Raw genomic sequence first — 17,060 nt, forward strand, 5'->3', positions numbered from 1 at the left:
TAAGCCAAAGAGTAGCAAAAGTTAAAGACATTGATGTTGGGACCAAAACCCAAACACACGGACACAGATACAGATACAGATACAGACACAGCTACAGATACACAGACACTTTCAGCAGCACGCTGGCAAAGATACTTTCGTATTTGTTCTCCTTGTAGCTGTATCTTTGTCTGCCTGTAGCTTTTATCGATGTCTGATATTTAACCTCGATATGGTATTTTTATGGTCACACACACGCACACACATGCTCACAGATGCGTATGTGCTTACAGAAATAATCAGTTTAAAGATGAAGAAATCGCAAACAAAAAAAGCTGCCAAAATTTGTTGTTCTTGCTGCTGCTGTTGCTGCTTCTCCCGGTAAAAACAAAAACAACAACGTCGACTAGAACAGTTACGAGGTATTTCCCTGGTCCCAGCGGCATGACATTGAATCCCAAAGCAACCCCCAGCACACACATACGCACACACGCACACGCACGCCCAAAACAAACAAAACTCTGCCAAAAAAGCATCAGAACCCCCCCCCCCCTTCCCCCTCATGCGTTACTTGGGAAGATTCATTCACGAAATGAACGCAGGCAAAGCTCCACTCAAAAGATACGGGAATTCACTCAAAACTCACTCGAAATGCTGCTCACTTTCGCATTAGCTCTCGCGCTCGCTCTCGCTCTCTTGGCGTGTGTCTGCGAGGATTCTGAAGGATAAGCGAAAGTGTTTTCAACAAGTTCCATACTTAGGTTTTCTCTTCCTGCCAAAAGGATGAACCACAACGAAAACGAAAGCGTAACAAAACACACACAAACAACAAGAAAAGAAACAGAGCATGGAAAACCGCCCTCAAAGTCTATTACAAAGACCCAAAAGCTATGAACTCTCAACAAAGACGGCGAAAGACGTTCAAGTCCAAGTCCAAGTCCAAGTGCGATTTTGATAAGGATTGTGCCGACGCGACATCGAGACGGGTGGCGGGAAATCTTTACAACAGCTTGGGGTGCTCCGTGGGGTCGTGGTTGCGGATTGTGGCGGGGTGTTGCGGGGTGCTGCGGGGTGTTGCGGGTGTCTGTGCGCTGGGGTTTTGTGCGTGCGCCGCGAAGCGTGCAGCGCTAAGCCGAGAAAGAGCATAAATAAATAAAAGTTCCAACAACAATAGAAAACAGCAGCAGCCCTGAACCTGAACATCAACAAAATGGTGACGTCGGCCGCCATCTTTTGCCTTGGTGTGTGTCTATGTGGGCAGTGTATGTGCGTGTGCGTGAAAATGCCATGGAAATGGCGCCAAAGTAAGTTTTTCGCAGTGTCTTTGTGCGTTTTTGACAGTGATGCCAATTGATGCTAAAAGTATCTAAGTCGAATGCTAAAAACTGCTAAAAAAAAAAAAGAAGCTAATTAGCAAGGCGTTTCTTGGGGCAAAGCATACAAGACTTCCTTCTTGTTTTTTGTGTAATCAGCCACATAATATACGAATATACGAAACAATTTCGTTAAGATATATATATTTATGTCTTGAAGTACCAGAGTCCATACTGCTTTCTTTTTAAGCAAATTGGTGAGTGCATTTCTCTGAAGACTTCTGTTTTATCTGACGTAGAGTCACACCTAAGCGACTTAGGTCCTACATCTTTTACAATACTGGCCAGTTAAATGGAAACAAGAATAAATACCCGAAATGCACGCATTGCAAATTTCAGCTATTAACTGCTCCAAAGACGGCCGCATTCAGCTCGAAAACTGCTAAATTGGCAGCATTGGGCTCTGCGTGTGTTCGTGTCTGGCATAGTCATTGACTTTATGTGGCAATAAAGTTGAAAATTTTGAATATTATCGTTAGTGAAAAATTAGCGCCAAGTTGCCCGCAGCAGCTACAAGGCAGGAGGCAGGAGGCAGGAGGGTGGGGCCCACTGCCACTCACCTGTGCCGTGGCGCTGCTTGGCGTGCGCCACAAACGCTTTCGGCTACATTCTGTTGACGCCTCCTACTTCTACCAAAGGCTGCCAGATAACATCGCCGACAGCGCCAAGCCAGGTCCAGAACCCAAAGCGATTTATGCACGTTCGTATTCATCATTAAATGTTGTGCGAGCGATGCAAAGATAAAGCTCAATTCTCTTCTTTCTGTTGTTGTTGTTGTTGTTGATTCACAAATTCGCAGTTAATCGTTGGAGCATTCATGAAACTCCAACTCGGATATTCCCGGCGGCTCGAAAGTTTACAACCTGTTCGTATTTATTTCAATTTCAATTCAGCCTAGTGCAGAAGGCTGTTTATTTCGAATTAATATTGTTTTTTTTTAAGGGCGATATTGTTAAAATATTCATGATTTTTTTTTTCAAAGTTTTATAGCTCTACCTGAACCTGAGAATACTTTAAAAATTTGAAAAATTAATGTAAATCGAATCTTCGACTAACGTTACATTTTTTAGATACAAGCAAAGTTTAGATAATCTATTAAAATATTTTCTAGTGCTTAAATTTGATTTTAAAATATCAAAAGAATTTATCGACAAATTTATCAAGCGAGCATAGAAAGTTGCTGTATTTACATTTTTAATATTCGCTTTTTGGAAAGTTTAAAAAATTAAATTTACTTGAGCTGTGTTGGGTTGAATCTTTATAAGGGTGCATCCCCCAGGATGCAAGCCAGAAGATATTAGTATTCGCTTTATAGGATTAACATTGTTTCTGCCAGTATATAGACATAAAAGAAGCATAAATTCTTTTTATAAAATATTATACTAAAATTGAACTCTATATTTCCTTTCCTTTAACTTCAACTGGTTACAATCGAGTTCGGCTGAAATTTAAAGCTACTAGGCAATGTTAAGTAGCCCGAAACAAGGAGCTAGGCCAAATATGAATGACCAATTATGCACTTCGTTGGGTCTACGTGCTCCAGATGCCAATGGGTCCGTGGACGCCATTTTTGGCCATTTAAGCTGGCCATTTTGCTGGCCAGGCCAATGTCATGTGCGCGCGTTTGATGATGCGTAGCTTTTCATTAAATGAAAATTTCGCGTGGCCAGCAGTCAGAGCGAGGACAAAGTCGAAGAAACTTTGTTGCCCCACAGCCAAGACGAAGATGGAGACACTTTGATTTATTGGCAAGACGCGCGTTGAATTTTTAATTGCCCAGCAGGAGTTGGGCCACAAAACTGTCGAACAGCAAAGCGAAGATGCGCTTCAGGTTCCGAGTGCCACAAATCCTAAGAAATCCAGTCCAGATTAAATTGAATCAGCAAGGATTCTCACAGTCCTTGGCATATGCAAATGGGAAGCCTGCATGGGCCGTGCATCGCTCTGGCAATTTATGCGTCCTGTCAGGATATTTGAAAACATTGTAATTCAAGCGTGCGAGTTTGTGAACAAGTCGCTGCCTCTGCTCTACTTCCGAGAAAGTCAATTAGCTGCCCATATAGAGGCAGGGCTAGGGGCACGTCGGGGGTGGCTGCTAGAACAAAAAATTAGTACCGTGAATGAGCCGTTAATGAGTTAACCTATTCCCAAACAAAGCGGCTCTCAATATCCACTCGATACGTATTCAAATTTCAATGCCGACAACTGCAGTTGCATCTGTGAGGGTCTCTGTGTAACTCGATATTGTATCTGACAGATACACGGCGCTGCGTCCCTCAGGGAACGCCGATGGCCGTGTTAATGATGCTGCTCATGTTGATGCTGTTTCTTGTTGTTGTTGTTGTTGTTGTCGTTGTCTTTGTTGTTGTTGTTGTTGCTGGCACAGTGGATAAAAACAAAATACAACACACACATCTGTTTCCATTCCCGGGTCCAACTCCGGCTTCAACAAGTTCACAATCAGCTTGCGCGTGGCCCTATATGCACACTTATATATATCTATATATATATTTATATATATATATACATTATTCATAGTCCGAAATGTATGAAGTTCGTAATTAATTGTGCCCAATGCCGCACTCAAATTCTCTGATAAGCGGAAATAGGTCTGGCATTTGTTACGCTCGTGTATTTTATCGAATCGAAATTGAAATTTCACATATTGAGTATGTCAAATTTGTGTTTTGCTATCGTCAAATATTGTTTTTATATATGAACCATAAAAATGTATTAAAAGTGTTTTAAGAAATGCAAATATGCAAAGTTAAAAGCCGACTATACTAGATACAATATCTTCCTGCTGTTTGCCAGACAATCTTAATGTTCAGATGATTGCGAATTCGATTTTTAAGTTGTTAAGAATTTGTTTCTAGCTAAACTTCGAAAAATTAACTATTTACTTGATCAATTTAAGAGTAGCGAATTTATAGACTGCAAATAAATAGTCGGCTCGCTTTTAAGTTCGATTCGTGCATCAGGTTTTGCACAGCAATAATCCAATCTTGATTTGCCACATAATATATATATATATATATATATAATATATATAAATTTGAACATAAATTCAATTCCCAATTTATAATTCTAATTGTATTTTCATACACAATTTATGTTTATATAAATATATATTATAATATAATATATATATATTAGAATATCGAAAAATGCCATCTTCTTCGATGATTGGAGCACAAGTTTTATATAGGCTGGGTATCAAAACATATTGATAAATTTGCTTGTTTTAGTAAGCTTTTGCTTTATACAATACATATACACATAGATACATATTTTAAATAGATATACCACAAGTCCTTCAATCCAAATTTAGGCAGATATATGTCATGTGATCTACGTAGCACGCATATCATATGACATTTTCAAGCTCAGGACACGCACACCTTTCAACACATCTCAGACGCGAGAGGATATCCTCTTGAACTACACTTCATCAGGACAACAATAAACAAATTTATGGCACAACAAACGTGGGCACATATGCAGATGTGCCTGCGTGGAGCCCCATAACTCCAGAAGGGAAAATCGAGAGAGAGAGGGAGAGAGAGACAGAGAGAAACTGGGCAAGAGTGACACTATCCCTGCACTAATTTGTCCAATTTGTCGAGTGAGAAACAACAAAAACGCCTGAAAAAAGTACTGAAAAAGTAGCTGCCAATTCGGCGGGGCGACCCCTGCAGCGACAAAATATTATTTCAGCAAATAAAATCAACAGGAGGCAGAACGGGTGAGGGGGGAGCGGAGGGGAGGGGGGTGGCTACAGGCAGTTGGTGTTGTATATTTTACCATTTAAATGCGCGACACACGGGTGTCAATTTCGAATATCCTGCCTGCAGGACACACATAACTGTCACCCCGAGTCCGAGTCCAAGCCCGAGCCGAGCGCTTATCGCACGCTGCGCCGCCCGCGGCAATTGCTGGCCCGAGCCGGGGCAGAGGCCGGGTTGGGGGGGTGCAAGTGGATTGACTCAAGCCCAAGGCGAAACATCTGCTGCAAAACGTGGCATCCGTGGCCAGTGGCAAGTGACAAGTGGCAACTGCAAAAGGCGCAACCGATCATTAGCAACTCATAAAGGGCACACGCCGCCTCAATCTGAATCGGGCCTTGCCCTGTCGAGTATCCGTATGTAATTTCGAGTAGCTACAAATCATTTTCCTTTTTCATTATTATTAATAATTATTAACTAGTTTTCTTAATTCCTTGTGCTTGCAGCTTTTTTCTTAAATTCTTCTTGAAGTGCAATCAGAATTGCCTCAAAAATGCTGGCAATCCGCGGGACATGAGGAGATTTCAGGTACGTCTCAATTTAATTGTAAATTCTATATATCTATAAGCTTAAGAAGAAGACCAGGCGTGATTTCGAAGAGGAACAATGACTCAGCTGATCTGGAAATCGATGATTTAGATTAAGAATTATTTAAATCGGTTTCTAATAAAACGTTTTCCTCAATTTCCCTACTCTTACCAGGTCGTCATCTCCACCCAGGTGGCCGTGGATGGGCCACTGCTGGCCATCTCGGACAACATGTTCGTGCACAACAACTCGAAGCACGGACGCCGCGCCAAGCGACTGGACACAACGGAAGGTACAGGCAACACATCCCTGTCCATATCCGGTCACCCCCTAGCGCCCGACAGTACCTACGATGGTCTGTAACTAAATTCCAATTAATCGATCAGTTAGTTAGTTGTTAGCTCTTTCCTCCCCTTATGGAGCTTTCGTTTTCTTTTTCATTTCGATTCTGTAGCAATTGGCAACTCGAACCCGTTTCTTGATTTTTTTTCTCCTGCTCTTCCTCACGTCTTCAGCCAAACTAATCCCGTTTATTTCCGCACCATTTGCAGGCCTCTACCCGCCGCTGCCCGTGGCCACGCCCTGCATCAAGGCGATATCGCCCAGCGAGGGCTGGACCACAGGCGGCGCCACAGTCATCATTGTGGGCGACAACTTCTTTGACGGATTGCAGGTGGTCTTTGGCACAATGCTGGTGTGGAGCGAGCTGATCACATCGCACGCGATACGGGTGCAGACCCCTCCGCGACACATACCCGGCGTTGTCGAGGTGACGCTCTCCTACAAGAGCAAGCAGTTCTGCAAGGGCTCGCCCGGACGCTTTGTCTATGTCTGTAAGTAGATCTTGTTCTCCATGCCTGCCTGTTAGCATGTCTAAGCTTTCCGCCCGTTTGATTATGTCGTTCAAGCAGCACTCAACGAACCTACAATCGACTATGGCTTCCAGCGGCTGCAGAAACTCATACCCAGGCATCCCGGCGATCCGGAGAAGCTACAAAAGGAAATCATCCTCAAGCGCGCAGCAGATCTTGTCGAGGCGCTCTACTCCATGCCCAGGTAAGCGACAGCCCCAACCGATCTTTGGCAGATGTCTCTAACGCTTCTCTTGCTGCAGCAGATCGCCCGGCGGTTCCACGAGCTTCAACTCGTACGCAGGTCAGCTGGCGGTCAGCGTCCAGGATGGCACCGGCCAGTGGACCGAGGACGACTACCAGCGCGCCCAGTCGAGCAGCGTCAGTCCCCGCGGCGGCTACTGCAGCAGCGCCTCCACGCCCCACAGCTCGGGTGGCTCCTATGGCGCCACGGCAGCCACCGCCGCCGTCGCAGCGACTGCGAATGGATATGCGCCCGCACCGAATATGGGTACGCTGTCATCGTCGCCAGGCAGCGTGTTTAACTCCACGTCAAGTAAGTGCTCCAACCCAGACTTGAGTCCTGCCAGCAGTAAGCCCTGCCCTGCATATTTAAAATAGCATAAGAATCGGACTCCCAGCTTGTTCAGTTTTCGTGATGCGAATCTTTTACCATTTTTTGTACACTTCATAAGATGAGAAGGAGATGAGATGATTTCTAGGCTACGCTGATTGGCAGCAGAACTTGCCGTTCCTGTCTTGCTTAAGTTAATCGAAGCTTTAACTGGTTGGGAATTTTAAGCGTCAAGCAACGAAAAGTACCAAACCAGCAGTTCACTTTTATATTTGTCATTATTGCCCAGTATTTTTAGACAAACAATAAAAATTAAAAAATTTCTTGATAATTGGAGGGAATATTAGAATCCTAATCCTAGGTATTATAATCTACATGGCAGAAGATACTTTTACGAAATATGTTAGGGTCCCATTCAAATTCCGTTATCAGTTCCAAACTCATTTGTTGTCTTCTATACATATATAACTCTATAAGAAAATTGTTAGATTGATGATGGTTATTTCCAATATTTTTTTTCGCGCTTAGTTTAGTTTTATTTAAGCTCTGTTTTACCATACCCGTACAAACACCTACTCGAAAACCGACTTCCCACCACAAAGTGAAAGAAAAATTGCTCAGCAAGTGCCTTTTCGACATTAATCCCCAACAGTGTCCGTGTCGACGCCTTGGCATTCGGCCCTCGTGCAGCATCACCATGTCGCCGCCGCCCACCCGCATCATTATCCCCATCCGCACCAGCCCTGGCACAATCCCGCCGTCTCAGCAGCGACCGCGGCGGCCGTTTAAGCGCAGGCAACGAGGACGAAGCAGAGCAACGGCAACGGCAACAACAGCACCGAGCTTGGAAGCCCTCACACACGCACACACACACACACACACACACACACACACGCATTCGAGCACAACCTTATCGGCAGCCAAGCAGAGACGCCCCCAAAAACAATCATGGACTGGCGCCTCGCGTTGACAATGGGCACCTCCGCTGATAACGCTGCATCCAACTCCAGCGACGGCGACGGCGACGACTCTGATGAGTGGGTGTAGCTGGTGATTGGGATTCCGCCGTTGTGTCTCTCATAAAACACATCCACCACAACAACAACAACTGCCACAACAGCAACAACATCAACAATAACAACATCAACACACAACCAACACTTGTTTAACGGTATTTATAATTTTTTCAACATTTTTCTCATATGCGTTGCACAGCTTCTTTTCGAATATTTCGAATATTAACGGTATTTATAATTTTGCGTTGCACAATTTCCTTTCGAGTATTTCGAATATTACGAATATTATCTAATTATTTTTTTGCATCTGTAACTCAAAGTTACATTTTATTCATTACAATTTTAAGTATAAAATAGCCAAGTTTTGAACCAACCAAATGTGCTCAAGGATGTAGAAGACCAGCTTCACAAACCAAATACTCTGAACCGCCAACGAGTATTTTGGGGCTGGCAGCCCTGGTTAATATTACTGTTAAGCCGACATTTCAATTCGGATAACCCTTTAAAGTATGCTACAACAAAAATTGCGATATCGCATCGAGTTCGAAATTCGGAACATAGATAATCAAGTAAATGTTCGATTAGCTTAGCATTCCATTAGGCGGGCAATTTGATTTGAATTATTAGCTTATGTTATTTTCTTAAGATATTTTCGGATAGCAAAGAAAACTTTTGTTAGGGCGACTAGACAAATTTTTTAAAACAATATCTTATATAAATAAATAAAATAATATAATGGAAATATATCAGATGCTTTAAGTTGATTTTAAAATTAATTTTAAGTTAGTTGTCATGCGAAATCCTTTAGTTTTATGACGCTGTGAAGCGTGAGAAAAAGAGATTTTAATGCAAATTAAATTAATTTTTAAAAATATATCGTTTTTCTTTTTACTTGCAGGAGTCAGCAGCTTGAGTTTCAACCCATTCGCCCTGCCCACCTGCAACACACAGGGCTATAGCACCAGTCAGCTGGTGACATCAACCAAATAATATTATTATTAAGGCAAGCTATTTTCCCAGGCTCCGAGATTCGCTCCAAAAAGAAATGAACAGAAAGACGCTCGACAGTGCAATAAGCGATGAAAATGTTTCCAAATTCAACAATATTTCAAAATACACTAAAATATTTATTGTATAAATATGCAAAAATGAAAACAAGTTGTTTATTTTTGATTGATTACTTTTTATAAATGTCCTTGTAAATTACGAAAAAAAAAAATACAAAATGTTTTAGGTCCATATCAAATAACTGAATACATATGAATAAAACAGCAACTCATATCATACGTGGACTGCGGCCCGCTCTATAATCTAAGATCTAAGATAGTCCGGTGTCAATAAACGGAACCGACCAGTTCTGTACGGATAAGTTCTTGTCAAAGTCCTGGCCGGTTCGGTTAGTTGCACACTTAAGATTTGCTTGATTAATCGATATATGTACATATATATATATATCAAATATTTATTGGATGTAGTTATCGGAACTGTGAATAGAAAAAAATATACCAATTTACATACACACCTATGATAAATACGTTGATGATCTGAAAGTCATGCGAAAATAAAGTTAAATCAATTTTGGATATATCTAAATGCTTGTATACGAAAATTAAATACCAAAAACAAGATATACAAATTAATATATATATATATACAATATTTGTTTTGAAGATCGATTAATCAAATTATATTTCCAGCTCATATCTCTCATATCATTTTCCGAACAATTTTCGATAAACTCACTTAGAAACTATGTCGAACTGGCACAGTAGACGAACCATAATCAAAATGATATATACCTACAATGTAATAAATTATAAATAAATCAAATATGGTTGGGCTGCTAACGAATAGCTAATTATACCCGAAAAATAAAAATAAATTAACTAACGAATACTTATCAAAGTTTTGGCATATGATGCACTTAATCGATCCCATCAGAACACACAGCTAGTAAGTCTAGAGTCCCTTCATAAGAATTAACACATCCGCTACTCAAAATCGAAGATTAATCAACTACCGAACATTTGTTGACTAGAGATTAAGATTAATAAACAAATACATATAATAAAATATAGATGATATTGGGGGTGCATATACTTAATAAGATTATTGTTTATTACTCGATCTGTAGGGTTTATTGTATTGATATTGTATCATATATGCGTATTTCTAGAGACACGTAAATCTATTGACAGCTAAATAGAAGCAAGAAAAATAAATTTAAAAAAAAATAATAATAATAATGCATTATTGATACAAATCATATTTCTAGTTGTAAGCATTGCGTAAGCCACACAAATTAGCTCCAGAAATCGATTTGTAAATTATACTTCTAGTAATGCTCTCTGTTTTGTAAATCTCAACAAGTTATTTAAATAAAATTTATTTAAAACATAAATAAACTAACGAAACCAAAACTTATTTCATTCAATATACTTCCCTGTCCCGGCTCCGTCCGGACTTGTACTCATTTCCCGGAATGAATGCCTGAATCAGTTAGAGCATCATCTAATCTGATAATTGCATAGATCTATAGAATTGTGATACAAAAGTACATATATTAAATATCTTTGTAGACATATGCTTACGGTTTTGCAGAATTGTGAAGCCGGTAATTAAACACGCCGAAGATTTCGTACAGTTATAAATATTGGTTTCTACCGGTTAATAAATATTGGTTTTCTACTTTATAGAGATATATAATATTCTATTGCGGTCTCGATAAGATTGGTATATGTCGGATTACGTCAAGATTTCTTTATAAAAACGTTTTCAACACAGATCTTATATTTCGATGGAAAGGAACATTTATGATATAGTTTTCCGATGTAGGTAGGATTTTGCATGTATGTGAGAAGAAAAGTGAACCGAATAAATGTCGAGCTAAATTGAACAGTTTTTGAACACAGATCTTAATTTTCGACCGATCGTTTCCATCAAAGATAGATATTCCAAAAATACAGACAATTTTCTAAAAGATCTATGAAATCAGTCAGTCAAGGACAAACAGTTTTATAAATAGACACTGATAAAAAGAAGAATCGATACAGCTCTGTTCCCATGTCACTTCTATGATATCCAAGACTATAACAGCTAGAAACGATATATTTCTGATTTTGTACTAGAGTACTCTTACTCATATCATAACATATTGCAGCTGCTGACTAAATACCTCTAAGGTATCCGTATCCAAATTTACATATTTAAACAAGGAATACATCGAATATGCTAAGTGTAGTACCTAAACTAAAACCTACTGGCACAACATGCAACTGTCAATCTATTCTTATTTCGAAATGTTGCACACTAAAAACAAATATGCAAGTTATTAGAGCTTAAGTAAATTTATACCATAAAAGTTATGAGTAGGAATCTACTTTGGAGGTCTTAGGTAAATTTATTAGCGTTTTGTAAGAGTTTTGCATTAAATATTTGAATACATACATACATGCTAAATTATCAATACGAATTCGTCTCAACATATGTGCTTATTAATTATATGTTCCAACTAAGAATTGCAAACGGTACGTTAACAAACGTACATATAAACATTTTAGCCTATATGAATAGTTGTTGATAAGATAAATGTTACATTTTTGTGTTTGTTTTTTTTTTTTTCTCTTTTTGTATTGATTCTTCTTCTTCTTCAGCTTGGGTAAGTTTAAAATGATTTATGTATATCCGTAGTTTTTAGCTTGTTCTATTATTCAGTTTTAGTCCTAGTCTCCTCACTCTCTTTGTACAAAATTTCATGGATTTTCGAGCGGACAAAAAGCTTACGGCTCACCGACAGCTGTCGCATAATGGGTACCAGGCTTAACGCAAAATAATAGTCATCATCCTTGAGCTGCTGCTCCTCCTGTTGCTGCTGAATGACGTAGCTTAGCTGCTCGCTGACCGTGGTCAGCCGTTCAATGGATGTTTCCAAGTTGTTTTTCAATGTTTTTGCAGCGCTTGTGGGAGCTGAGACCACGGTAGCAACAACCGGATTGGTAGTTGCCCTGCTGCTGCTCACCACGGTGACTTTTTCGCCAGCATCTAGCATCTCATCCTCGACCACTTGTATGGGACTGTAGCAGAGCGGATCCTCACTGTATATAATGTCCTTGATGTCCTCGCTGACCTCGTCGTTTTGCTCGTACTCCTCCCACTTCTGGGGCAGCGCACCAGCTATGGATGCATGCACATCGACTTTTGGTTTCGCAACCCGAAGCGGCTCCCGCACAACTTTAGCCTTGGCGATGCGCGAAGTTTTTTCTGGAAGGATGAAGTGTAAACACAATTACAGATGCGCATTACGATATATATAAATCATATGTCAATAAATTGCCGGCTCCCAGCTGTAAAGCAGGGCTGGGCGTCATCGTTTTGCGATAGTTTCCAATTGGGGACAGTCGCGCGGGATCGATAGGTGCGTCAATAGGTCAATAAATGTTGTGATAAGCACTGCATTTGGCATACCTTTCTTTAAAGTTATAACTGCAGGTCGGCTAATGGGGCGTTGTTGTATGGGATTGACCAGCACCTCATCGGCGTGCTTGTGCCTCAAGTGTGTCCACAGATTGGTGGTGTTGTTTCCCTTCAGGTTGCTGGCCATGCCACCACGCGATATATTATTGCCGCAATAGCGACAAACTGCAAAGTTTTCGCACTCCTCGTTGATATCGTAATGCTGCCAAACACTGCTAACGCGACCTTTAGGCATTTTGGAACGTTTTTTTTACAAAATAACTTTCTCAATTCTAATTTTTTCCCACAAAAACGCAATAGCGATGTTAGCGTTGTTGGCGCCGGTGTTGGAAAATGCGGCCGAGAAACAGTGTTGCGAAACGACACGTTTCAATCAAGCAAAACAAAGAAAATAAATAAATCTAAACAGCACATAACTAAATCCTATAAGTTATTACAAAACACTGAACGACACATTTCCATTTTTATAACCAATTAACAAAGCAGCATTCTTTTCTGGGTCTCAATTATTCGACGACCTCTAACACTACTAATTGTTCGCAGCCCGAATACCCTCAGCAGACACCATGGTGCTCGAAAATGAAAGAATCAATTTTAGTAACCAGTGTCGAATTGACCAATTCGACTGCATTGACACAATTATCTAACCAAAATGCAAATTGCAGAGCACATATCACAGCACTAGGACAAGCGGTGGCGATGACAACAACAGAGCTACCCGCTCTGAACACGCGTGGCAGTGTGAGGGGGCGTGCGTGAATATCAGATCCAAAACTTACCGTTAGTCGTGTGCAAGCATCTATGGCGCAATAGACTGCCAGTTCCTGTTTTCCCGCTGTACGACAACAGATCGCCACAGGTTTTACAACAGGCATACGGCTCTATTCGATCATCACAAGACACCAGGTTAAAGAATCGCCAAACGCAGCTCTTAGCGTTTCGAGGTTCCACCAATTTACAACGCTTGTCACCCGATTTCAGAAGACTTCTCAATTCCGATTTCTTTTCGACGTGCATTGTTGCTACTCCTATTCAAGCGCTATTAACAGAAAATATGTAAAAACCAAAACGTAAAATGTACTTTGCGACACGCATGTCACGATTTTTAGTCACGCACAAAACCGTGTTGCAAAGCACGACAGTTCAATTTATGCAGAATTTTCCAACACTGGCATAGAAGTGCACCAAACATTGTGACGTCACAAACCATTATTTTAAAACAAGTGTATACAGTTATAAATAAAAAACTGATGAGTACTAAAGTTAATTCGAATTCAAAAAGGGACATAGAATAGAATTAATTGTTCATTGCTTATAAAACAATAACAGGTCTATTTAACAGATGTGTGTATGTAAATAGACATGATTTTATTAAATAGCAAATAAATAAACAATATAATAAGTTAGCAATATATTATATTTAAGGGAACTATGAGCTTAGACTGCTTAAATAAAATGTCATCATCGCAGTTAGCCAAGCTCAGCTATAGCTCAATTATAAGGTACCAATGAGAACATTATTTCTATGATTTAGTTTCCTTTGATTCATTGGGGCCTCGCTAAAACAATATTTGTAATACAATTACTATGATAAAAAAGTGGTTACAGATTAATTTTATGATTCTTGGGAAAATCGTTGAAGGCAAGATAATGCTAAAACAATTGGCCTCAAATCTTTCAATATAGTATGATTCACACGATTCATATTGACCATCTTCCCACCGCGAATTTGTGGTGGCCAGTCGATAGGCAACCGATAAACCTCAAACAAGCAGCTGATGCTTCTAAATATGAATAAGCGCATCATCTTATTGGCTACGAGAGGAGCTTGCAGCGGATTAAAGTATATCAGCAGCAGCTTGGAACAGATTTTGGATATTACCCGTTACCAGATTATATTTATTCAAAGTCGGTTCTATATTTTCTAGGTGATTTCGTGTAGTTTACATGAGCCTAAAGTCTGGCGCTTTAGCGCCGATTGCTTATGGCGGTTGGCCGATAGACATCTTTATTATTGAAATACAATTACAGCTATTGCAATTGGGCTCAATTGTTTCTGACTAACTGTTTTAATTCAGTATTCAGTTACGGTAAGTGGCTAACCACAGATACACCCAGATGATTTATTTGATAAATCATTTGACGTATTTAGAAATTCTGAAAATAATACTGTGCTGATTGCCGTGCCGCAAACCAATCCACTCGATAAAAGGTAATGACTCATGAATCCGCATAATCCATCTCATACTTTTACAAACATTTCTACTGTTTGTATTTTGCATGAAGGAATCGGATAGAAAAATGAAATACGACAACGATTCCATAAGAGCCAGAATTCAAAGTGGAGAATTTAAGGTGGTCAGCAAGCGAAGTCGGAGCAGAGTATGGAATGTGTTTTCCAGAGTTGTGGATCAAAATGGAACTGAGCTTAAGAATGTCATCTGCCGAACGTGCCCAAGTGTCTTTAAATTCAATGGCAGCACGTCAAATTTGGTAAGGCACAAGTGCTACAAAAACGCTATTGAGGATTTGGATCCAAATGAATCATCTAAGGAAATAAAAACAGTTAAGCTGAGATCCTGCAAACTAAGTGAAAGCACCGAAGAGCACGAATATGGCGCAGATACCACAGACTTCTTGGACGAGCAAAACAGCTCATCCAATTTCGATGAAGAAACCAAGGAAAAACTGGCTCATGCCCTGACAGAGTGGACCGTCGTCAACTGCCGTCCCCTGAGCATCTCTGAGGACTCCGGTCTCAGGAAATTGGCCGCGCTGCTTATTGAAATCGGTGCCAACTACGGTAGCCACCTTAAGGTAGATGAGCTCATGCCTCCGGTGGCAACCCTTTCTTCCAACATTGACGCCTGTTACCATGATACCCTGGAGAAAGTGCGCTCGGATGTGTGCGCAGCCCGAGCCAATGGATATAGCATAGCGTGCAGCAGTTGGCCGGATAATATGGGGAGTACCCATCTCTGCGTGACCATAAACTACGTCCAGGATAGCTCGCTGGTGAGCCGGCTGCTCAGGCTGGATGAGGTGTCCTGCACAGGTAAACTTTATATGCCACATTTTAAGAAATGTTTAACATTGATTTGTTATCCTTACAGGTTTTCAGTTAAAAACGCAAATTGAGAGAATTTTGAGCGACTTTGATTGTGATCTGGAGGAAGACAATCCCATCTGCGTAACATCTGCCGAGTCAATCATAAACGCTGGACAAATACACTGTATTAGTCATTTGCTCAACAGCATCATCGAGAGAGCGTTCGATGAAGTAGACGGGCTCAAGGAAATGTTAGGCCAGGCCAACGAACTTCTCAAGTATTTGCAAAAGTCTGGTGCGTCCATGAGCTTGGAGAACCAGATGATTGACTACTCTCCAAGCAGATGTCACAGCATTTACTCCAGGCTGAGGTCAATAGAAGCCAATTGGATGGACATATTCAATTTGTGCGGAGGTGAAACTGGCCTTGGCTCGATGGGAAACATTAATATTAATGACATTTCTTCGATTGTGCACATTCTCGGCCACTTTGAGAAATGCTGCAGAACCTTGGAGGACGAGATGTCGCCAACGCTGCATCTGGTTATCCCACATATTCACCGACTGAGAAAACTGTGCGGTAGTCCGTGTAGAACCAAAATAGAATCACAAATGAAGCTGAGATTGACTGATTCTTTGGAATCATTAGTACAAAATCATATTGGCAAACCCCATAAAATGGCCATGTTCCTTTTTCCACCTACTAATCAATTGCTGCAATGCACACAGGCTGAAAAGGATCAGACAATAGAGGAGTGCAAAATTCTGATGAAAAGATACAGTCCTCTTGAAAACAAAAGTACAGATACCGAAGTTCGAATCAAGCAGGAGTTGGATGACGACCTGTTCTCAGATTTTGTTGCCGTGCACACATCTGAGGATAGAATCTTGAAGGAAATTCGTAGATATTCAGATCTACAGGTGCCCTTAAGCGATGGGTACGACGTTTTGAATTGGTGGCACACCAATAAGGATAATTTTCCACTCTTATATCGAGTCAGTTGCAGGATTTTGGGTACGCCCGCCTCCAGTGCGTCTTCGGAAAAGGCGTTTGAGAAGGCGCGAAGTTTATTAAACGATGGAAATTATAGTCGGGTTTCTGTCCATGATATGGCTAATAAAATAATGTTTTTACACAAAAACTATATTTAAAATAAATTTATTTACTTTAAAATGTATGATAAATTTGTTAACCCATTAATTTTAAATTTGATATAATTGAAATTTTGATTGCCCAATTTTATTGCTTTTTATATAGACAAGTTTCGCGGTTACTTAAGAAATATGCAAAAATTTGTTTTATGAGTGTGTTCGCATATTTATGATTCACATGATTCGATTTAATAACAGTTTCGATTTGATAGGCTGTGGCGGATGGCCGATTGGCTACAAGAAAATTTCAGTGCTGTTAAACACAATCTCTAGCCGCTGT

General features: G+C 40.4%; 2 protein-coding genes across 6 annotated transcripts in view; one reads left to right on the top strand and one right to left on the bottom strand.

Annotated features, from left to right (window-relative positions):
• LOC115758596 (transcription factor collier) overlaps positions 1-9,208 on the top strand; it is a 31,718-nt gene extending 22,510 nt beyond the window's left edge. The window contains exons 6-11 of one of the 4 annotated variants that reach the window (XM_030699345.1): positions 5,584-5,665; positions 5,840-6,020; positions 6,217-6,498; positions 6,577-6,721; positions 6,783-7,072; positions 9,005-9,208. In XM_030699345.1, the coding sequence (XP_030555205.1) occupies positions 5,584-5,665; positions 5,840-6,020; positions 6,217-6,498; positions 6,577-6,721; positions 6,783-7,072; positions 9,005-9,096 (1,072 nt within the window). In that variant the 3' untranslated portion in view covers positions 9,097-9,208. Of the gene's footprint in view, positions 1-5,583; positions 5,666-5,839; positions 6,021-6,216; positions 6,499-6,576; positions 6,722-6,779; positions 7,073-7,742; positions 7,880-9,004 lie in introns of those variants that run through there. The other 3 variants (XM_030699337.1, XM_030699320.1, XM_030699328.1) reach the window with 3 other exon arrangements.
• Positions 9,209-11,480: 2,272 nt separating this feature from the next.
• LOC115761851 lies at positions 11,481-13,821 on the bottom strand. 2 transcript variants are annotated; one of them, XM_030703846.1, is made up of 2 exons: positions 13,359-13,821; positions 11,481-12,366 (listed from the first exon to the last, which is right to left on the bottom strand). In XM_030703846.1, the coding sequence occupies exons 1-2, from the start codon at positions 13,594-13,596 to the stop codon at positions 11,813-11,815; spliced, it is 792 nt and encodes a 263-aa protein (XP_030559706.1). In that variant the 5' UTR covers positions 13,597-13,821; the 3' UTR covers positions 11,481-11,812. The 2 variants fall into 2 exon arrangements, with proteins under 2 accessions (XP_030559706.1, XP_030559697.1); XM_030703837.1 differs by having other exon boundaries at positions 12,571-13,441.
• Positions 13,822-17,060: the final 3,239 nt, after the last annotated feature.

The sequence above is a fragment of the Drosophila novamexicana genome, unplaced genomic scaffold (genome assembly GCF_003285875.2).
Source record: "Drosophila novamexicana strain 15010-1031.04,08,12 unplaced genomic scaffold, DnovRS2.1 tig00000008-arrow-pilon, whole genome shotgun sequence".
Lineage (NCBI taxonomy): Eukaryota > Metazoa > Arthropoda > Insecta > Diptera > Drosophilidae > Drosophila > Drosophila novamexicana.